Below are 22872 nucleotides of genomic sequence, written 5' to 3' on the forward strand. Positions count from 1 at the left end.
TATTGGCCCACGTCTCCCCACAAGATGGTGTGCCGGCTCCTCCCATGGGCGTGCCAATGACGCCCACTGGGCTTAACCATCTTGGAGAAGAGCGTCGCGATGTCTGGAATACTCAAAACAACACAGTAGTGTTTCTACGTCATCAGGGCCTTTCTGCGTCTGGATGTGCTGATTATCTTATCAGCCTTACGTCCCGTTCCCGCCGTTCCTGTAAACAACATTTTCCACCAGGGTGCCCTGACATCGCACCACAGCCCAGTCAGTGAATATCTTTTGCAATTAATGTCATTTGTATTCAATCGTATAAAATCCTTTATAGTGAAATGTATAAAATCCTTCAGAATAAAAGCTCAACAAACAGAAATCTAAAAAAAAAACATTTTTAGCTCTGTATTTTTTTTCCAGTGGCGGAACATTTTGGCCTGCTAGGCCTTGTCTGCTTGCGTAATAAATATCAGAATCATGTGATGTTGATTACATTCCGTCCATCAAAAGTGAAATAACTCCAGATTGTCATATTCCTCTGATAGCACTATTTCCTGATATGTGCTTTCATAACCAATCACATTTCAGTCATTAGTTGTTGCTAGGCTCAGAATTCACAAAAAAAAACCCTGAAGGCCATGTACCATAAAATCAGTCATTGAGAAAGCTGTTGGTTTAGCCCAGGGGTGTCCAACCGTTTCAGAAAGCGGGACAGATTTGGTAAGCTTAAAATGTGTGAGAGCCTGGCATTCTTTGAACAGTCTAATAAATTCAACCTCCGTAAAATGTTTGCAGTGATTTACGGTCAGGGTAACAACTTCATAGCCTGCCTTTGTAGCATTTTAATTAGACTCCCAGGGTCTCGTGAAAAAGTGCTGCGCCGCCGTTAAAACAGCTTCCGGTTGCTTCACCTTTTTCACAGCCTTCATTTTCAGTTAGATCGTCCTTAGTATACGCCGTCTGGCAGTGCCTCTTAATATGTTCTTTGAAAGCAGCCACAGCCTTTGGGCAAATTACGCTGATGCAGTTGTATGGGATTACAGTGACAATATACTCCAATTTCCATTTCTCCTGAAAGCGATGGCCCTCACAGTCAACTTTCCTTTTTTTGTTTACAGTCGCCAAGTCGGAAAATGGGTGGGCTAAAATTCTCACAGAAAAAAAGGGCAAGGTGGCCAAAGGGGTCCTGCAATCGTCTGGTTTAATGGTGTTTTTTTGTACACATTTATTTTACTGTGGTCAACATTACTGGCAGGGCACATATTAGTTTTCTGACAGAGGCCGCGGCGCAGTTGCAATTTTAACGGTCTGTAACTGGCCCCTGGGCCTGACTTTGGACATGCCTGGGATAGCCAATCAGATTACGAATTGGCATTTAAATGCCTGCTAGCTGGCCTTGGAAAACTTCACCAGTTTCACAAGCTATGATTGGCTAGGAGGCGGCAATCCACCGGGGTGATTGGCCCAACAGCCATTAAATTTGGGGACCAAGCTGCAAAAGGAAATATATTGTTGTATTGATTTAGTAGTGAAAGTTGGACAACTCGGAATGGAGCAAGACTCTCCCAAGCGGGGAAAGGTTTTGTCTGCCACTTTCAGCGTAGGGGTAAAATCTTAACCAGAGCCAAAGCCTGACTCATATTTTGAGCTGGGTCAGGCCTAAAACTGTAATAATTACGTTCGAGTTCTACTCTCGCTAACTTTTGTTTTGGTTATCCACCCATCATTAATCTTTGTCTCTTTTTACAGTGTTGTTTAACTTATATTTCGTTCCAAAAGATAGGCTTTATGTGTCACTCGTTTGTGCGCCAAGGACCAGGGTCAGCCCAGATCACCTATCCTCTACCCGAGTCCTCACATAAAAGAAAGGAAATTACCCTTCAGAGAGTCATCTCATAGAACCCTAATCCTACACGTGACTACCGGTAATTCAGACTGCAGTTGAAGGCCTCGGTGTAAAATGCACAGCCTGCCACTGATTTTACCATTAACGATAATAAAAGGAAGCTTAATAATTGTATCCCACAGATGAAACTACAACTTATAAATATTTTCTCAACAGAATAAGCCACAACTAGCTTTGCCCAATACAAATATTTCTCTTTTATTATGGAATTCCCAGTTTTTCACTCATCAATTATGCTTTTCTAGAGCCCAAAATTAACATGGCCACTAATTGAGAGCAAGCTGCCTTTTTTGTCAATGTAAACCGTTGTAAAAGACCACTTTTACATACTTTTACAGACCGTATTTTCCAGACTACAAGATGCACCTAAAAACCCCAAATTTGCTAGAAATCTGAAAGTGTGCCTTATACAACGCAAATACAGCGGTTAAGATTGGAAATGTATTCAGTATTCATAGCTGTGCGTTACTATACAAGGTTTTACGGTAAATTACCGCATTTGAGCAATGATTGATCACTCAATTATGATCGTGAACTCGAACCGCAAATATTGTATGCAAGGGAATTCAAACCCGGGTCATGGCAGTGAGGCCATTTTTATGGACGGAGTAGTACAGATGACATACGAAGAGGCATTAGAGCTCATCTCATCCTCACACTATTTTACTCACTGCGCCAGAAACAATTATTTGCATAGTGCATTTTGTTATGCATTCTGATAAGTTAAACAGTCCCCCTACCTGTGATTTAATAACATTATAAAAGAGGAAAACAAAGTATTTTGACAAAACTATACAAGCTCTTTTACATAAGTATACATATTTAACCGCAACTTTCTTGATACACAGTTGAAGAAGTGGAGAGACTGTTTTACCTATTGCAGAAGAAAATGCACTATGCAAATGAGTAATTCTAGCACCGTAAAATAGTGTGATAATGAGGATAAGTTCTAATGTCCTTTTATATGCCGCCAGCAGGGTTGGGTAGGGTTACTTTAACTTGATTTCTTTCAACGGGTCAGGTGCAATCGACATTTCGTTCTGTGTACATTGTTACACAGAATGACAATACAAGGAAATTATTATTATTATATTATTATTCAATTACTTTTGGATTACTCCAATACCAAATATGCTAATAAAAGACAAAATAAACTAAATATGAATACAATTATGACTCACAACACGTGGTAAGCTTTCTTTCCTGGCTTTGATCTCCGTGAAAACCAACGTAAAATGCGACAGAAACAAAATGAAAATAAATCCAAACAGCTTGCCAACATCATTTTTGCCGTTCCATGTATTCCGTTACTCCCCAAGCCTGCACAAAATTCAGTCATTTTATTAATATTTAGTTTCCTTTGTCTTTTATTACCATATTTGATATTGGAGTAATCCAAAAGTAATTGAAAGTAATCAAGTTAAAGTAACCCTACCCAACCCTGGCTGCCAGTACCACTGGTGGTTTAGAGGGAAAGTGCAGACACCTTCACCACCATGATCCGGGTTTGATTCCTCTTGCAAACACTGATTTGGGACGGTTTGATCGATCACTAATCTATTACAGTTTTGTGTAGCTCTTACTGTAGCCTAAATTTCATGCATCTTATAGCCCGGGGCGCCTCATATATGAAATATATGATAAAATACAGTTTTTGAGGGAAGTGCGCCTTATAGTGTGGAAAATACGGTAAATATCAAGCCAAATTCAGAAAATAAAATCAGTAAAATGTATATATCATAGGAAAGTATGAAAGACCAGCGACTTGAGACTAGAACGTCTCGGGCTGCTCCTGTTATTTATCCTGGAAGATCTCCCGAAGAGGAAGAAAGGGAACCAAAGAGTGGGCCGCTTACTCCTGGGAAAGTTCAGGAAGGAGGCGGAACATCTCTGCACCAGCTCCACACTGACGGCGTACTGCGCCGGTGCTTGGCGGCACACGTGCACCACGGTCACTGAGGTCACCAGGCCACATCTTTGAGGGCTCACGCTGCGGAAGAGGCGCTCCCCTGGCCGGGCGGCCGTGGCGCTCTCCCACGTCACCTCAGCATCTTCCGGCATGCTCATGCCGCTCAGGTTGCAAAGGGCCCGGAGGCACAACTCCTGCAAAACCTCGTCGCCGGGGAAACGCAGCAGAACGGCCACCAGACGAGGGACAGCCCCCGTTCGGAGTAACAACTGCTGATGCTTGCCTGTCGGACGTAAAAGTCAGATGATTGATTTTAGAAAATGTATATGTGTATATACGCTGCAAAAATCCAAGGAAAAAAATGTCAGGATTTGAATATTCTACTATATATTTTTACATTAGTGATATTGTTTTATAGTGTAGTATGGCATCTTGGTGAAACTACTATGCTCCTAGTTCTTATTTGAACAGTAAGTCAACATGTGTTATTGCTTCTGTACTATATAATATCACATCCACGTTTTATCGTTCATACAGTGAGAATAATTTTACCAACAAGATTTTAAAGTATATTACAAGCAAGTACTATGCATAAATGCTTTAATGAAGATTTAAGTTTTGTCAGTTTTAATTTTACTTGCGGCCATTTTGTACTTCTTTTCCTTTCCTGTGACTTCAACTTCACAGATTGGATATGATAAATTTATTACAATAAATTACCTCAATTAAAGTTCAGACATGTACCTGTGCCTTTAATATAACAATAGCAAACGCCATAACGCCATCACCAAAAAGTACATTTTTCAACAAAAATTATAAAAGCAAAAAGGATGCAATGTGTATGGTACAATAAGATATCCCAAATTTTGGAAAAATAGTTTTCACAGCAATTTAGAATTTAGTATCAGTATTGTCACACAAACACCGTTGCCCGGCTTATCTCTGATGGAGAGGATGGGGCTGTACACCAAAAAAAACCGGCAACCATATCATGAAGGTGCTGTATCTGAGTCAGGAAACCTTTACCATTTGTTTCAAGTGGAAGAAAAAAAAACTTCCCCCTCAAAAAAAAACAATGGCGAGGGATGGGCTGTACTTGCCCAAGACACACATCAGGAAGTGGTACCCCTGTGACCCCTACTCATACCTAACGTAAATTCCGGACTATTAGCCGCTACTTTTTTCCCTAACTTTCAACCCTGCGGCTTATTCAGTGATGCAGCCAATTTATGTAATTTTTCTACTGGCTGCCGGCGGCGCTCGAGTGTTGCTACCATTAACTGCCCTGTCAAAGCTATATTATTATTACTAAAGCTTTGAAAACTCTCTTGGTGTACCGTCTTTCTTTGTAAATATGTGTAACCCATGTATAATATGTATTTGCAACTGTATATTTTTGTAATGTATTTATTTTAGACACTTATTCTGATATGTTTTGCACGGGTGAACGAAAAATGAGGGGCGGAACAAACGCGGGGTGCCGAGTTTAAGTGGGGACGGCTAAAGGTGAGGGATAGACAAGGAAAGAAGAGGGGGTAAAAAGTTGGTTAAAGAAAAAGGAGTTGCGTGAGTAAATGTGTTCATCTGATATTATTTTCCCACCCTTACCTTTGGAAATCTACACTTTTTTCCTTGGATTACTTTCAACGGGACCTGGACTCTGCAGGTCTGCATCAAACCTTAAGTACCGGTATCATTTTCTGTTCATCTTGCCGGCTGTGATTTTTGGACTGTGGTCTTTAATGAAGGACATTTACTTTCAATCGCGGGACTTGAAGTCGGGTTTGGGTTAATTTTGTGTTTGTGTTGCATGTTTAAATGTGGGCGCATGCGGCTTGTACACAGGTGCGGCTTGTGTATGTACAAAATCGGTTTTCCTCTTAAGATGTGGTGGGTGCGGCTTATAATCAGGTGTGCCCTATAGTCCGGAATTTACGGTACTTTATTTGCTATATGTACTATGCAATAAATGCATGTAAATAGATATACAGTATGTCACATAAGTAAGTACACCCCTCACAATCAATTTTTGTTTTGATTTTTTTTTGTTTATATATTATCAGTAAAAACATTTTATGTACATAAATGTGAACGATACGGAAAGTGAGCAAATGTTTCCACCAACATACAGTCCACGGATTCCTTAACTGCCATAGTTGTAGGGGTACCACTTCCTGTGGTGTGTCTTTGGCAAATAAAGCATCACGGCCCCTTTTTTGGGTCTGGGTCGGCTCCCCCACATTAAACAGGTAGTATTGGATTTTAACCATCACAACCCTCCAAAAAACGGCTCTGAACTCACAATTGTCATAAGACACACGAGTGATGGCCTGGACCGCATGCCTCAGCAAGTCCTGGTCCGCACTGGTCAGCACTGAAAGAAGAGCCGTCACCAGGCCGGCGTCTTCGAAACCTTTCCGGATCACGGCTGGACGGACAGGAAACCAAACGTCACCAAAGCGGACCAAGATCACTCAGGACGGGGTCAGACTCACATTCCTTGGCCAGTTCAGCCACCAGTTGGGCGGTTAACAGCGCCACAGGCCCTCTCCCCCTCAGCACCAGCGCCAGAACCGGAAGGATGCCACTGATTACCACTTGCTCGGCGGCACCTTTATGTGGGAAGAAGTGGGACGGAGCCTTTAAGGCAACGGTGCCATTAGAACCCGGATTTTTTGGGGGGACTCACTCCTTTCCTGGATGTTGACCAGCACAGTGGACAAGTGGGGCTTCAGCTCGTCTTCGATCCGCTCAAGACCCAGAACCCGTATGGCGCCCAGTGCATTGTTCAAGTTCTCTTCGACGGTATACATAAAATTACAGGTAAAAACCGAATCATTGCTACAGATATGTAACTTTTTTTTTTTTAATTGGAGATTTTCCGGTTTTAGATCTGAAAGCATGTTGCAAAAAGTAAATAGATTAAAACAATGTAAATCGTTTTTTTCTTCATGATTTTTTTTTTAATGAAATGTTTTTCTTAATTTTTTCACATTTTGTTTTGTTATTTCTTTATTCTAAACTTTGGTTTTATTAGGCATTCCACTTTTTTAAAATAATTTCTATTTAAGTCATCTATCCATCCATTATCTGCACCGCTTATCCTCAATAGGGCCGCGGGAGTGCTGGAGCCCATCCCAGCTATCTTCGGGCAATGGACAGGGGAAAACCTGAACTGGTTACCAGCCAATTGCAGGGTACACAGGGACAGACAACTCACTTGCTCATTCGTACCTAGGGACAATATGGACTCTCAATTCAACCTGACATGCATGTTATTGAAATGTGGAAGCAAACCGGAGTGCCGGGAGGAAACCCACGCAAGCACAGGGAGAACATGCAAACTCCACACAGGAAAGTTCGATATCGTGACCTCAGAACTGTGTGGCACATGCGCTAACCACTGCGCCGCCGTACTGCCTATCTATGTCATGTTTATTTGTATAGCCTTTACCACAAGGGGTCTCAAAGGGCTGCACAGACCACAGACTATTGCAAATGCCAGACTATTATGACACCATCCCTTGATCTAAAACCTACATGAGGGCAAGGAAAAACTCAAAAACATGAGGAAAATGGAGACAACTCAAGTAGGGACAGCACATGAGAATCTGTTTTGTATTTATTAACATTTAGTAATTTCTTTATTCTTATCATCTCATATTCTCTGGTACAACTGTGTGATTATTGAGTCACTAAATCCAGAACTTGGGTCCATTTGATTAAAATTTCTGTTTTTTAGGCACAAAAGGAAATCATTATTTGGGGTTTTCAAAATAAAATGACCAGGATTCTGGTTATTGCTTTGCACCTGACTCCATTTTTAGTTATGGTTATTAAAACAAAAACATACATTTTTGTAGAACCCTTTTGAGTAGAACAACCCAAGTTTTTGGGTTGACACAAAGTTAGTGATAAAAAATAAATTGTGAAATATGAGGTCATTTTGGGAAATGTTTTTAATCATACTGCAATTTTTACAGCATTTTTAATATATACAAATTATCACAATTTAGTATACTGTAATTTTTTAATACATACAAATTGTCACAATATTGAATAAAAACATTCATTTTTTTCATGTTATGTTGGCCGGGAGAGGGCTGGGTGTCACTGACACACCACAGGAAATGGTCCCCCTACCACCTTAGGGGTAAAGGGAACCAGCCAACCAACCCTAAACAAAATTGTCTTTTCTGCTCAGTACAATACAACCCAATATTTTGGCATTAAAAAACACTGACCCTTAGTTATAAGGTATTATTTGAAAAAACATAACAGAATTTTGTGGGATTCATATAAATGAAAAAAACTAGCCTTTTTTGGTCAATGTTTTTGTAATATGAAGGAATTTTTGGCCTTATTTAGAAAACAACTTTACTGGGGGTGGGGGTGGTGCTCACCATTTGGCGTGGAAAGTTGCAGACAGCTCTTTTGCTTGTCCCTGTTGGCACTCGGGTAGGCGAGCGTTAGCCGCATGTTGGAATGTCCCATTCTGGTCTTCTTCTACTCCAACAATCTCTCTTTACTTTCTCTTTACATTCCCAGGCTGGGAAAAGAAGTGTGCAGTGTTCCCACGAGCTCTCTCTAGTGCTAATCCCCGCCTCCTTCAAAGCTCCTCTCCTGCCATCTGGACCTGTTGTGTGTGCGCAGTACAGGTATTAGCTACCAAGCTTCACAGAAAACCTCCCACGGTGCTACGGGAGCATTTGAGGCAATGCCAGCGCACAATCAGCCATGCAAATGTTATATTTCTGTGATTTACAGTTATTGATTTGGAAGTAGGATAGCTGAGATGGGCTCCTGCACCCCCACGACCCTAGTGTGGATATGCAGTGCAGAAAATTGATGGATTATCAAATAGCCGCTAGAGGGCACTAATAACCGATATTGGTCCTCGCTCATTCCTAAGAGGAAACAAAATAAATCAAGCACGTTATTAAAAAGTTGATTTTTGTGGTTTGTGTAATAAATAAACTTGTATTTGAATAAACATACAACGTAATTCAACAGATGTCGCTCTAAAACAAAACCGTGTTTAGAAAACAAATATCAAATAACATATCAATGTGGGTTGTGTCAAAGTGCCACAGCAGAAAAAAACAAGAGACATATTCCATTTAACATAAGATTTAATCTCTATCTGATGAGGTAATTATGTAAAATTATGAAAATGAATCCATGAAACATATGTAAAACTTTGATAATAAGCATGTAAACATGTAAAAGCAATTATGAACATTGCAAAAGAGTTCAGTAAAATGTTTATGAAGTAAAATAAATCCCATATTCTTCACATTTGAAATCCAATTTTTCAATAATATTACACATTAAAAATGTACCTAGAACAAGCAATATTGTCAGAAAAAAATGAATACTGCACTTTTATTTGTTTAGTTATTGTTTCATCTATTTTTTTACCCCAGTAATCAGCTTGTCTTGCCTCGCTTTAAAACAAGCAATATTATCAGAGTAATCTAAATTCACATTTTCTTATTAATTTGATATTATTTTTCTTGTTTTCTGGTGTTTCTCTCTTATTTAAATAAGAGGTATAATACTCAAAGCCCCAGTGTGTAATATTTGCCCACTGGATGGCACTGTATTGTTTAGGTGGTTGCGAAAGAAAACCCTTGCAAAGAGCACAGCGTAGCAGCAAGATGCCAGACAAACATGGTGGCAACTTCTAGGTAGGGATTCCACCATTTAAAAGAAATACACACTTCTCGACTTATGACTTTTTAAAATAAAAATTAACATTGGTATAATAGTTTATGTGTTCTTGTCTAATATTCAAATGAGTGTTTTAACTGAATGAAAGTTTTTTGTACCACTAGGAGGCACTAAATAGTACACACTATCCCTTTAAAAAAAGACCAAAATTAACTGGCAATTTAGTCAATTAAGTATTTTTTTTCTATTTTAAAAGAAAACAGAATAAAAAAAAATCTTAAAATTATCTGCCAGTGTAAAAACATTCCTTTTTGCAGTGTAAAAACATGATATGGCTCAGTTTTTTTTTTCAACCCCCAGCGTGAAAGAAACACACTTCTGTACAACCAACTGTTAGACATCAACAAACATTTGCATGTCCTATCGATGTCACATAATTTTTTGGGACCTCCCTGAGGATAAAGGACAACCCGGGGCCCATCAAGCCGGTCTGGATCCACCTATCCCTGTGGGAACGGTCTCATACCCTACTGACACCAGTGTGAGCACATCGTCCGCCTTGGCCTGCTCTGCCCCTGCCGCATTTTCTTGATTGACTTTCTTCTTTCGCCCTTTGCTTCTGGCGATGGCCTTCCCCTGCTCCTGGATGCCAAAGGGTGCCTTGTGACACCGCCGTTGCCTCCTGCGGACGCGGCGCGCCGGTCCGGTCGACTCCATAGGCTCAGTGGCAGAGGTGCCGGACAGTATGCGGATCTGCTGATCGATTGCTGTGACTATCATGTCCAAGGCCACGTCCAACATTCCCAGGCCCAGGCCGTGGGTGGCGCTGTCGAATGCGCCACTGTTGGTGGGGTCCTTGAAACATTTGCGCATGTCTTCTAGGTGATTCCTTCATGGGACAGAAATATAAGTATATTTATATTAAATAATATTTATTTTGACTACCCCAATCCAATAGTGTTAGTGGATTTCATCTAAAAACACTGTCTGCATAAGTAAGCTTTATGAATAATAATATTTATAATAAAACATATTTGCAGGATTAGAACCATCTTTATTATCATTGTGTTGCTACAACGAAATTAGGGTTGCACTCCAGTTGGCAAAGTATACAGTAAAAATAAATAAATAAAAGAATGGGAAGTATTCACCTCTAATATAAAATATTCACATCTAAAATAATACTTATGCACAACCGGGATATTGCACTTTAAACCGAGATATTGCATTTAAAACCGGTTAATTGCACTTCAAACCGGGACTATACACTAAACTGGTTTAGTGTATCGATAGCTTTGGAGAAGAAGCTATCCTTCAGTTCGTTTATTCAGGCCTAGAAGGATCGAAACCATCGGCCCGAAGTTAACAGTTTGAAAAGACTGTGGGCTGGGGAGTAATGAGTCTTTCAGGATGTGCTTAGCTCTGCCGAGGTAGTGAGAGCTGGCAATTTCCACCAGGCTGGGCAGGAGGCAGCCGGTGATCTTTTTGGCCGTGTTTATAAACATCTGTAGGGCTTTCATGTCTGCTGCAGACAGGAGCCTCGATATTTATATATATTTAAACTTAATTATTATTCATCAGGGGTGTCTTGATCAGATATTGTTATTGGTCCGATAGCAGCTCCCGTGTTATTTTCGATTGTTCTCGATTGTTCTCAGCTCAGGGATGCTGCTGGAAATGTGAATTTCCCTTCGGGGATGAACAAAGTATCTATCTATCTATTAGGACAAAACCAACAACAGCTCAGCAGGTAGAGCGCTCGTTTTGGGTTCAAAAGGTCGCAGGTTCAAATCCCAGCTCCTCGTGTTAGATTTCAAAGTGTCCTTGGGCAAGACACTGAATCCCTAATACCCCCAATAAGCTGGTAAGCGCCTCGCATGGCTGACTCTCTTATGGTGTGCGAGTGGGTATGTGAATGGGTAAGTGTGAAGCACATTGTAAAGCGCTTTGGGAGGTCTTTACTGACTTGAAAAGCGCTATATAAATGCAGACCAGTTACCCTTTATCTGATTTTTTGAAAAACAGTGTTTCCGAACGAGTTAGTCTTATGAATAGAATACAATATTTATTTCCATATTAATATTAAATGAATTGCATTATATTAAACATGTTTATAAGGGGTGTCCCAATCTCATATGAGTCCCATTTTTGTTAATTATTCTTTGATTCTTCAAGTACCTTAAAAAAACAATAATAGTAATTCCATGTCCCCGTCACCCACTTCTCCTGCAAAAAAAGTGGTGTAATCTTTTATCTGAACCATACAAACTTTTTTCATTTAAAAAACAAATATCCCAATCATAATCATAATTACAATGTTGAACAAAAGCGAAATACAAATGCCTTTTAAAATTTTTTAAAATTATTTTAAGAAATAAATGTAAAAGCATGTTATTCCTGCTGTTATTAGATTGGAGAATTTCTGTATCAGGTGATACTATAGACTGCAATACATGTATCAATTGGAAGTAAAATATTGGGATATTATGATTCTTTATTCATAATAAGGCTAATCTAAATGTTCTTTGAAATGTTTATTTAAATATGTATAGTTTATGTAAGTAAATGTAAGTAGAAATAAATACATACGTACTTGGTTTCAATGATTTTGGACCAGTGTTGGACAGTGTTTGTGTCGGGGATGAGCTGCTTCGCCATGTTGCCGTAATCGATGTAGTCATGCGAGAAGTCCTTCATGTCATCGCACAGCGCTTTGGTGTCACCTGATAAAATATGTACATGAAAATGTAGCTAGCAGAGCCACTAACATTAGCAGCAAGCGCCACTGACGCAAATCCTAGTGCAGCCGACACAGCGGCCATCTTTAGCGGCTAGAGTAGCAGAGAAGCGAAGCTAGCATTAGCAGCTAGCCCACTGGGTATTACTGTCTGGAAATGTCAACTGTCTAAAGTAGAACATCGGAATAGCAAAATAATGGATAGTTGGTATTTGTTCTAATCACTCTCCAGTTTATTATTGCACTTTGGAGCAAGATTGTAACTTTTCTAGCAATCTTCTCAATCAAAAAAATTGAATAAAAGCTGGAAAGCCAAGAATCTTGCTGGCAAGACTCCATTAAGGTCTTCTCAACTTCAGAGAGTTGGGAAGCACCACTCTTATAACCTCATCTTAATGTTTATACTCAGACCTTAAAACCTTTGGTTTGATCTCTTCACCTTCAGTGAGTTTAGAGAATGATGAGGAAACAGAGGTGGTGGTGCTAGGTGTGAGCCCAAGGACATTCAAGGACTCCAGTAGAGTCTTCTTGCTGGCCGGACCTCGGCTCACTCGGGTGTAGGCAGCCAACGAGCGCAGGGACATCTTCTCCGGGGCCTGCAGCCGGCGTTTGATCTCGTCGTAGGAGATGAGATGTTTCCCTGAAATCGAAGTCCCGTGACTATGAGGTCACTTCAAAAAACTCAATTCTGCACTTACGAGCCTTGGACCCTTTCATGTTGGGGTCCAGGAGCGACGACACCTCCGCAAAGGGCATTTGAGTGGAAAACTCTGCGGCGGTAACAGGGTTCTGCAGCGCTACCTGACCGTGGATGGGTTCCTCGGTCTGGAGAGGGCCAGACACCTGGATATGGGACGGGATGGCGTGCATCTCCACCTCTGTGGTCTCCAGCTGGACATGGCCTTGTGGTTGAGACAGGACCAGCGTGTTTTCCGGCAAACTCTGCAGACCCATCCCAGGTTGGGTTTGGTCTGAAGACACCTGGAATACTCCCATGACCGGCTTCACCATGGTGAAAAGCATGTTGCCCTGCGCGTCCAAACCCACCACCCTTGCGGACTGCTCCATCTCAATGTTGAATTAGTGGGGCATGGAGTAAAAGTAGCTTGTGGAAGATATGTCTTATTTTTTTCACACTGTGGGGAGGTTCATCTTCACTTTAGGTCAAATGAGACGTTTTCTTTAAGAAAAAAAAAACATTTATTTGAATATATATATTTAGATGGTAAACAATAACTTTATGTTCGATAAAGATAATTTTCCATTCTTTCTTCGAGACTTTTTAAAATGGCGGACTCGTGGTGTATTTTTTTTTAATTATTTTGGTTCAGACAGAAACTTTGCCGAACCTCCAAACGTAGAAGATTCGGTCTTTTCCGCAGCATCTCGTGACTGAAAGACAGTAGTTTTACTCACCAGCGTTCTCTCCTAAACACGCACTGATCCTAGAACGGTTCTGGTCGAACCCACCGACATTTTCCTTCTTCTCTGCTTCCGCTTCGGCGGGTTGCAAATCAGCTTTACGCTAGCCGTTGCCGGCTTGCCTTGATTCAAGCGCTTATTGGTTAGGAAACACGTCAGTCATTTACAAAGGACGTGCCATTGGTGGAAGTACGATGACGTGAGAGAATGAGAGACCCGTATTTCCTGTTTCGCCCCGATTTGAGACGCTGCAGTTGTCCCAGTAATCGTATAATAGGCATACAAGAAACATCTCAGGACAAATGATTAAAATAACGAAAAGTAGTCAGTGTTTGTATAGTCAATTTTTTTCATTCATCATTGACCCTTATTTTACAGATAAGTAGCTTAAAAACACATTTTGTAATTATTTCCTTCCAAAATTATTTCAATAGCCATAAAAATATTTAAAAAACCAGCAAACAAAGTTAAACCATGATAAACTGTGTCAGAGTCAACAACAGCAAGGCAACTGTTAAATAATGAAAATAAACTGAATAAATAAATGAAAACTCAAAAAAAGAGTCTAGATTTCAAATACATGCCGTCAAATCAAAAACATGTGAAAGTGAATGCTTGCTTGATATGCCCTTGATTAGCTAACAAGTGATGCCAACATTCGCAATGATAGTTTTTTGTTGAGAGATGAAAAACACACGACAATCTTTTTTTTTCTTTTTAAACACATAGAAGAAAAACAATACACAATGTAACAATCTTTGGCGTCCGCAGGAGCGATGACAAAACCCCTTAACCGTCCTCCAGAATTCCTGGAAACTGGGTTCAAAGTCGACGTGGTCGCTGCTGGCCCCCCGTCGAGTTGGTGGTGGTGATGTAGAGGGGGGGCTGGGGCTGCCGCAGAAAGGGGATGCGCTTTATGTTAGTTGCAAGAGTCTCAGAGTTGGAGCCTGCAGACAGAAATGAGGTCAAACTACTGCATTTTCCTCAGGTTTTCTGTTGGAGTACCTGCTTGCTGGCTGCTAATCGCAACCCTTGCTTTGGCGAGAGGAGGGACCACTCTGAACTGGGGGCGGAGCACGGGGGGCTGGGACGGCCCACTGATGTGGAGGTGAGCGTCTGAAGTGGAGTCCAAGGGGCGGAACCTTGGGGCTGGGCTCGTTTTGGACTGAGGTAGCTGCATCGGAAACATTCAAAAATGTTTATGTCAATTAAGCAACTTTAATTGTGAACAATCCACTCACAGCTTGTCCGGTGACTTCGAAAGAGCGTGAGCGTCTCTTCTTGCGGCGCCCTTCAAAATCGGCCTCTCGCAGGGCCTGATTCTTCCCGCCGGGCTTGTGATGCCGGGTCCAGGTGCCATGGAGGTCAGGCCCATCACCGGTGCTGCTGGACAGGTTGTCATCAGAGGTGGCGTGCCGGAGCTCGGGGCTCGGTTGTCGGCCGCGCCGCATCGGCAGACCCCTGGGTGGTGCCTCGCTGTACTTCTGCTTGTTGGGGTCCATGGGTGATGGCGCAGGGGGCAAGCGCAAGGCGTCCACCTCGCGGGCTTTGGACCGGCGCCGTGCCGCTTTCACCGAAATGTTGTGGACGCCTTTGAGGATCTGCTGCCTCTCTTTATATACAAAACATGAGATGCGGGTAGTTTTAACTTGATCAGTACTAATAACGACTATAGACCCTTTTCCAGGCTACGTCATCAGCGGATCAGCACAGGATGCACGTACATTATTGACCTTAAACAGGAGCAGTAGGAGTTTGAATGTAGCGAGAGAAGATTTGTATGTAATGTTGAGTTTTTAGTCACAATTTACAAAAACAACACGCCCGCCTGTTGTGTGTACAAGTGCCCCAATCGCAATTTTAAGGAACATAATTTTTTGCAGTACCCAAAGGAAACAAGCTTTTTCAAAAGCACCATAGTAGCCCGTGGCTTGAAAGCCAATAAAATTACTGACTGGACCAAGGAGATTATTAGGCATGTCCGCGTTTTCCATTTCATATCTGTTAAGTTATCGTGGCGATCTGGTTTAGATTTACCTGAATGCCGAATGCCCTAGTAAGTAAGTAGTAGAATAAGTGTCGGAGGGAAAATTATTTGCTAGAAATGCCTCCTATGGACTGTAAGTTTGCTACTATTGGTCAAGTCAAGTAATTTTTTATTTGTATAGCCCTTAATCACAGAGAGTCTCAAAGGGCTTCACAGGTTATTACACATAAGCAGTTTAGGTTATTCATATGCTATAGAGTAGAAGTGAGTTTTAAGCTTAGATTTAAACATTTCCACTGAGGTTGCAGATCGGATCTCAGGAGGAAGAGCATTCCACAACACCGGGTGCCAGCTGGTAGATCTTTTATGATGTTAACAAAAATAATAATGTTATTCTTGATAACATTATTAGCAAACAAACGGTCGAACGAACGATTATCCTAATTGTTGTTATCATTTGGCTTCAACCTGTCATCCCCTTTTTCTTTTCAGGTGATATGTCCATTTTCTGATGGGATGTTTGCTGTAACATGATTGAAAAGAAAAAATAAATGAAATACAATACTATTATTGATAGCACAACACAGTGTATTTAAAGGGGGCTGCAAGCCAAGGAAAGTCAATTCTTCTGAAGTTTAACTTCTGTGTGTACTAAGCTTCTGTAAATATGGACTGGTTATCTGAGCCACCCTTTTAACCCATTTATGTTGCTGACATTAAAAGGCGTTTTACTTGTTAATTATCCAATTTGGACCGGCTTTGTATAGGAGGCAGAAAAGTCACACACAGAAGCTTCACAAAGTAGCTTGAAAAATCGACAATCAAGTGCCGATCAAAATGTAAAAATGTGCGCGAAGCTAAGCTACGTCACACTTGTTTACAAACGAGTAAAGTGGTCTATTGACGTCAAATACTTTTTTTTATTGTGAAAACTCGCTTTGCTCATGCTGTTTTTGAGCCAAAGGACTTCCTTGACCGCCCACTCACCAGTTGGTAAAAGCGGGCCGTCTGCACCTGCCTCACTGCTCTCGGGCGAGGAATCAATTTGGCTGCTGACGCTGTGGCTGAGGTGAGTGTAACTCAGCGAGTTGACTGGAGCTAGCCGCTGCAGCTGCACAAGCAGATGGTGCTGTTATGATGGTGGCCCAAACAGCAGGGTTGTCTGCGACATCAAAATATCGATTTCACCTCTCCGTTGCCCTTGCCGTTTATGTGTATGGGAGGAGGAGTCATCACTGCTGATACTTTTATGTGTCTGGCGTGAGCGATGTTCTTGAAAACTCGATCACTGTCCCTGAGGAAAAAGAAAAAGAAAAAAACATGCGTGTATTAAGTAGCTCGTTAACATGATTATTATAAATGTGTCCTCACTTTTCAGGAAGAATGGGGGGCAAGGTGTGACGACGGAGTTTTCCATGTCCTTGATTTTCGTCAGAGCGGATGCAGTCCTGGTCCGAGTCTACATCGCTAGCCTGAGGAGGTGGGCCGATCTTGGGTAGGAAGCTGCTCTGAAAAACATATTACATAGGAAGACTATATGGATGGTTGTGTTGGTAATGGTTTTCTTCCTGTTCTTTACTTTTCCTGTTTTGCCTTGCAATGAAAGGAGTCAAAATTAAGGTGCCGTCCGGAATTTGAAACTTTGATACTCTCTGCTGCCATCTCCTGGCTTCAAATCATGAACACACCCTCAGTCAGCTCATTCCTCAAGTGTGTGCATTTCTTGAACACAAACGAGTAAACTCTTCTTTTTTTATATTTTTGGGGGTTTGGGTTGGCGTTTGAGCTGTATTTAAAATAGGCCTTTTTCTGCTTTTACCATTTTTTATGCTTGTTTGTTGGTTGGATCCCTTAACCACTAGGGTCGTAGGGGCACCATTTCCTGCGGTGTGTACAGTCTGGTGGCACCCACTCTTGTCCAGGCCACACTAACAAAAAAAATGCAAGGACGAGCATGAAAACGCTTTCCACCCCCTCCCCTTTCCTGCTTCCAGATGTGTTGCACGTCCCGGAAAAGCGTTGCTAAAAGATAAAAGAAGATCACCGCGGTCGGGAAAAAAAATAAATAAAGGCTCTTTGAACTCAGTTGGACATTGTTAACACATAATTCATAGTGAAAACATTCTACTCTTAACTTTTAAAGAACACCTCAAATAATGCACGCCACCTTTAAATATTCTTTTACTCAAGCAGCCTTCAAAAGATTCAAAACTTTTACCATTAAACTTTAAGGGTACAGTTAAAGCTTTAAGTTAACTATGGGCTTACCTAGGACTCTGAAGATGTGTTAATTCCAAGGTTAAAGAAATGTTAAAGCTTGAACTAGAGTTATAGCTCTAATTTTAAGTTTAAAAGTTTATCTTAACTTTGAAATTTCACTCAAGGTCAAAGCTTAAACACAAGTGAAAGTTTTTAAGTTTATTTAACTCTGGATTTAAATATTTTTTTCAATCTTTAACTATTTAACTTGACAGTTAACTCTGGACTCTTAAATCCTTAATGTTTCCTTAATTCAGAACCTAAAGCAGTTTTAACACTTCAAATCAGCTCTGGATGGTGATACACCTGTGGACAGTTTTTTTTCCTTCTGTTTTTCCAGATTGTACCTTAATGGCGTGGCAGTGTGTTGCCTTCTCCAGATACACAGCCCGGTCGAGTTTCCGCTCCTCCCGTTCTCTAATGTACACATCGTAAAGTTCCTGTAGGTGGGACGGCACCAAAAGACTGTGTTCTAGAGAGAAAAAAATCACGTCAGTCAGTCCACCTTGGCTAGTCCATGCGACGGTGTCCTAACCGTTAATGAACTGCCGTTGCTGCTGGATGATCTCGTCGCAAAGGTGCCGTTGCATCTCGAAGCGGCGAACTACAAAGTTTTTATGACGGATCGCGTTGTCCTTCAAAAGAGCGTGCGACTGCATCTCGGCGTTCTCGATCTCCAGCTCGTGGACCTTGCACAGGAGGACCAGGACCTCGCGCTGCTCGTCTGAGCTCACCCTGCGAGGCAACTGCTCCTCTAGTTGCCGGGCCTGGTCTCGGAACTCCAGGAACCGGCGCTCAAGCAGCGCCTTTAGATAGGGAAAAGAAAATCCATTAGATTATACACTATAAAGGGATACTTAAAGTGACAGTGTGTAATAAATCACCACTAGAGCTTGCTGTAGCTTAGAAAACTTACAACGTAAGCCCGGAGGATACCGCTTCGCAAAATTGGAGGAAAGCAAGTAAAACTACATTAAAGCTGGTAGGAATCCCGGCGAGCTTCACCAAAAGAATGAGCAAACTGGATAATTCCGGAGTGGCTGAAGAGAGCCAATACCTGGAGTTGGTCAGAGCTCATGTAAGTGGCTAACTTTAGCGGCTAGATGGAGAAGCTACTAAAAAGCATGGCCAGCCGTGGAAGGGGAGTAACACTGAAGGACGACGCAAAAGCAGCTAAGAATGATAATTGCGGCTAATGGCGAGCCATAGCCTTTCCCCAAGTCGCTAAAACGAGTCACTAGAAAAGGAAACAGTTGAAAAAAGTAAAAAATATCTTAATCACAGGACAAAACCACCATCACGTGCAGGGTTTAGCTTGGAAGCTAATTGGCTGTTACCTGGCCCAGCTAGCTTAGTAAAATCATCTTTCAGGCTTCCACAGTAGTAAGATGGCTGACAAACATGTCACTTTTTTCAAATGGTGTCTCAAATTGTGTTATAGAATAAAAAATTTCTGAACATATGTGTCTTAAAAGACTTAATGTTTGTGAGCTTATCATTTGAACCAACAGCTCTTTAAATGAATGTAGTATTTTTACACCACTTGGGGTCGCATCATATGACACACTTGGGTTTTATTGAAACAAAAACCATCTCCTTTGACAACCTTCTGTTTGTGGAGCTTCTTCTGCTCAGTCATGAGGGCTACCAGGCTCTCTCTGGCAGCGGCCACTTCTTCAGTCTCGGTGGCATCCGGTGGGGGCTCAGAGTCCGAGTCCTTCTCGCTGTCTTCTTTACAGGCGCTTTCTTTTTGCTTTTCCGCACGCCACTTGCGCCGTCGCCGGCTCCGTTCATGTTCCCAGCTGGAGATGAGACAGCGGCAAAGAGTGACGGGCAAACTTTTTACAGTTTGGTAAATCTTTTCCCGATACTGACTCAGCGATTGTGAGAAGATGCTTGGAGGTGTCCATCTGGATCTCAGTGTTGCTGGTCTCCACCTCCATCAGGTTCCGACGGATGTCTATCTGCTGTCGGAAGGCATCCAGGAGCTGCTCTCTCAGCTGGTCCATTTCGGCCCGGTTGTGGTGGGAGGAATGTGCCTGGACCTCAGCTAGAAGCGAATGTTTCGAAGATGTTAAATTATATTGTTAGTAGAATTGGATTAACTTTTACCTTGGACATGGCGGATGTCGGTCCTGTCAGAAGTGAGCTGGCGGCTGGCCTGGTCCGCGATCTTCTTCTTGAGTCGCTCGATCTCGCAGCGAAGGTCCGAGATGATGTTGGTGTACTGAGCGATGTGGTAGGAAACGTTGATCAGGTTCTTCTTCACCTGTGGTTGAATCATATAGGATTGTTTATTTTTATATCTTCATTTTCCTACCTAGTAATGTCGCTAATGTAGCTAACAACATGTATAAAGCCGAAAACACAGCTGCAGTCAGTGGTTTTATAGGTAATAAAAGACAATACTTAAAAAGCAGTACTTTAACCTATCAAAAGAGGGCGCGCTTGTTGAATAAATGTCAACTGATTTGCCGAACTAAGTACTGTGCAGTAAACGTTCATTCTCATTTGACACAATTTTTCTTTTTTTTTTATCCATAAATTAATGCTTAGAACAGCTGCAAGCTAAATTTTCTGACTGATTTGTGCAAAGGGCTACCAGTTTAATATACCTTTCTATAGTAGTTAACATGTTATCACTATGTTACTATTATGTTATTACAAGGCTCTAATGATTTGAAGTGGGGTTGAAAAAGGCTCAGTCGACCATTAAAAAATCTTTCTTGCATAATGGCACTGAGTGATTTGCATCTATAATATGTAGGCTAATTTCAAAAATAATCTTTGAAAAATTGATCGTGGATTTAAAGACATCGATTGTGTCAATTATTTCTTATGCCAGTTAAAAATCACATTCCAGAGAAGATCACAATAACCCATTATTGGTGAGTCATTTGCAGAACCGGTCTGTGAGCTATTCGTCTCTTTTGAGGGGCTACTAGGTGCCTTCTAGCACTAAATTGGTGATCCCTACCTTAGAATGAGAAAATACCTAACCCTTGAATAATACTAGTAGAAAAATTCTTGAATTTTCCAACTCACCCTCGTGCGAATGCTTTTGGCACGGTCGGCGTATGACAGAGTGTTGCGAGACTCCTCGAAGGCTACCGAAGCCGGACTGATGTGGGCGATCATAATGGTTCGACTGTTTCCCCCGAGGGAATCCTGTTGATCAAAGATATCGTCAATCGAATTGACCCAGCCCGAGAGGCCTCTTCTAAATAATCGACAGCGATCAATACCTTGAGAAGTCTGGTCAGCTTGCTGTCTCGATAGTTGACGTACTTATTACCGTTCTTGTCGCTCAGCGCGTTGATGCAGTTGCCCAACGCCAAGAGGGAGCGGTTGATGTGGGCGCCTTCTTTTAACCTCTGCCCTCGATTCTGGGTCTGATTTTGAGACCAATAAATAAAGAAATAATTGCGTGGTCCTATATTTCTCAATTATCCAGTCGGTCACCTGTACACACACTAGTGATGGGTCGTTCGCAAACATGACAGCTCTGGAAGTGAACGAGAGATGACTCCCTTTTAAATGCTTTCTCTTTTTTTGCTCCTCTTTCTGATGTTCTCTTTTTGCTCTCTTTCTCTATATCTCTTTCTCTGTGTTGCTTACTTTCTCTCCCTTTCTCCTTCCATCTCTTTTTTTAATTTCTTGCTCTCCATCGGTTTCTTGCTCTTTTTTTTATCTCTCTCCCTTTCTCATTGTTTCTCTCTTTCTATCTCTTATGCTCCTCGCCCTCTCTGGTTCATTTGCTTTTTCTATTTTTCTCTCTCTTTTGCTCATTCATTCTTCCTTTCTTTCTTACTCTGTTTCATTGTCTCTTTTGATCTCTTTTTTCCTCTTTGTCTTTCTCCTTTTTCTTTCTTTCACCTTTCTTTTGCGTTCTCTCTTTAGCTTTTTCTTCCATCCTCTCTCCCTTTCTTTTTCTCTTTCTCTCTTTTCAGTGAGGCGAGCCGAAAGAGAAAGTTAATTTAAAAGAGTCAGAATTCGGATCACAAACACACACCTGCGCTGCCCTCTCAGAGCCGGCCAGGTCAATCATGAAGAGGCGGGCAAAGCGGACTTCTTGCAGAACGTCCCGGCAGCGGTTTTGCTGCTTGACGGCCACATGCAGCACGGCATGGGATCGCGACGAAGTCTGGTTGGCGGCCGTGGGTTCCTGAGTGCGTTGCTTGTTGCCTTTCATCAGGAGTTCCATGATCTGTAGCCACACGCTCTAGTTAAAAGTGACTATTGTGCAGCACGACTGTAGAAAAGATGGCGGAAAGACCTCTTGAGCGTTGACAGTGGACACTTCAGTAATGCCCGCCACCTGAATTTCTCCTTTGGCATCTTCTCGGAGGTCCAAAAAACCCGTTGATGGGTTCAGAAGATCCCGGATCATCTCGTTGTATATCTATGGAAAGAAAGAGCATCAAAGCGTCGTTTGTCATTGAAATAGGTTTACGGCGAAGGAGTTATTTTTATGAATACGGATAAAAATAAACCATTATTCTGACAAAGTAGTAACTAATTCTTACGAAATGGCAACTTTTCATTGGGATATAAAATATAAATGAATTCATGTTCTTTTTTTCATTTGATTATATTTCCATCTATCTATTTTCTTCCGCATATCTGGGGTTTGGTCGCAGGGGCAGCAGCCTCAGCAGGGAAGCCCAAACCTCCCTAATCCCAGCTACTTCATCTAGCTTATACGACGGAGTCCCGAGGCGTTCTCAGGGCAGCCTAGACGTAGTCTCGCCAGCATGTCCTGGGTTGTCCCCGGGCGATCCTGCTGGAGGGTCATGCTTGGAACACCCCCCAAGAGAGGTGTCCATGAGGGATCCTTATTAGATACCTGCGCCACCTCAACTGGCTTCTCTCAACGCGTAGGAGCAGCGGCTCTACAGTGAGTCCCTCAAGAATGACCAAGCTTCTCACTTTATCTCTAAGGGAGAGCCCAGCGACCCTGTGGAGGAAACCCATTTCAGCCGCTTATATCTGGG

At 41.8% G+C, this 22872-nt stretch overlaps 3 protein-coding genes and 1 long non-coding RNA gene across 7 annotated transcripts in view; 1 reads left to right on the top strand and 3 right to left on the bottom strand.

Moving 5' to 3' along the window:
- Nucleotides 1–2074: 2074 nt before the first annotated feature.
- Nucleotides 2075–8779, bottom strand: LOC148347338 (rap1 GTPase-GDP dissociation stimulator 1-A). 2 transcript variants are annotated; one of them, XM_088323815.1, is made up of 5 exons: nucleotides 8204–8779; nucleotides 6490–6597; nucleotides 6296–6418; nucleotides 6103–6228; nucleotides 2075–4083 (listed from the first exon to the last, which is right to left on the bottom strand). In XM_088323815.1, the coding sequence occupies exons 1-5, from the start codon at nucleotides 8292–8294 to the stop codon at nucleotides 3629–3631; spliced, it is 903 nt and encodes a 300-aa protein (XP_088179941.1). In that variant the 5' UTR covers nucleotides 8295–8779; the 3' UTR covers nucleotides 2075–3628. The 2 variants fall into 2 exon arrangements, with proteins under 2 accessions (XP_088179941.1, XP_088179940.1); XM_088323814.1 differs by having other exon boundaries at nucleotides 6490–8779.
- Nucleotides 8780–8914: 135 nt separating this feature from the next.
- On the bottom strand, nucleotides 8915–13750 carry LOC148347339 (uncharacterized). Its single transcript, XM_088323813.1, has 5 exons — nucleotides 13627–13750; nucleotides 12909–13390; nucleotides 12650–12850; nucleotides 12067–12196; nucleotides 8915–10362 (listed from the first exon to the last, which is right to left on the bottom strand). Exons 2-5 carry the CDS (start codon nucleotides 13276–13278, stop codon nucleotides 9954–9956), a joined length of 1110 nt encoding a protein of 369 aa, XP_088179939.1. The 5' UTR covers nucleotides 13279–13390; nucleotides 13627–13750; the 3' UTR covers nucleotides 8915–9953.
- A 219-nt stretch (nucleotides 13751–13969) lies between these two features.
- kif19 (kinesin family member 19) overlaps nucleotides 13970–22872 on the bottom strand; it is a 35226-nt gene continuing 26323 nt past the window's right edge. For all 3 annotated transcript variants that reach the window (XM_088323807.1, XM_088323806.1, XM_088323808.1), the window contains 15 exons: nucleotides 22155–22280; nucleotides 21891–22085; nucleotides 21124–21270; nucleotides 20924–21046; nucleotides 19991–20147; nucleotides 19754–19928; nucleotides 19485–19680; nucleotides 18414–18684; nucleotides 18226–18350; nucleotides 16991–17127; nucleotides 16808–16913; nucleotides 16607–16730; nucleotides 14874–15244; nucleotides 14638–14806; nucleotides 13970–14579 (listed from right to left, as the gene is read on the bottom strand). In XM_088323807.1, coding sequence (XP_088179933.1) covers nucleotides 14455–14579; nucleotides 14638–14806; nucleotides 14874–15244; nucleotides 16607–16730; nucleotides 16808–16913; nucleotides 16991–17127; nucleotides 18226–18350; nucleotides 18414–18684; nucleotides 19485–19680; nucleotides 19754–19928; nucleotides 19991–20147; nucleotides 20924–21046; nucleotides 21124–21270; nucleotides 21891–22085; nucleotides 22155–22280 — 2547 coding nt within the window. In that variant the 3' untranslated portion in view covers nucleotides 13970–14454. The remainder of the gene's footprint in view (nucleotides 14580–14637; nucleotides 14807–14873; nucleotides 15245–16606; nucleotides 16731–16807; nucleotides 16914–16990; nucleotides 17128–18225; nucleotides 18351–18413; nucleotides 18685–19484; nucleotides 19681–19753; nucleotides 19929–19990; nucleotides 20148–20923; nucleotides 21047–21123; nucleotides 21271–21890; nucleotides 22086–22154; nucleotides 22281–22872) is intronic.
- Nucleotides 14880–19557, top strand: LOC148347341 (uncharacterized). Its single transcript, XR_015848048.1, has 3 exons — nucleotides 14880–17114; nucleotides 17226–17329; nucleotides 18219–19557. It is a non-coding gene; the product is annotated as an uncharacterized LOC148347341 (long non-coding RNA).

This window comes from Urocampus carinirostris, chromosome 19 (genome assembly GCF_059441175.1).
Source record: "Urocampus carinirostris isolate Australia breed hairy pipefish chromosome 19, RoL_Ucar_1.0, whole genome shotgun sequence".
NCBI lineage: Eukaryota > Metazoa > Chordata > Actinopteri > Syngnathiformes > Syngnathidae > Urocampus > Urocampus carinirostris.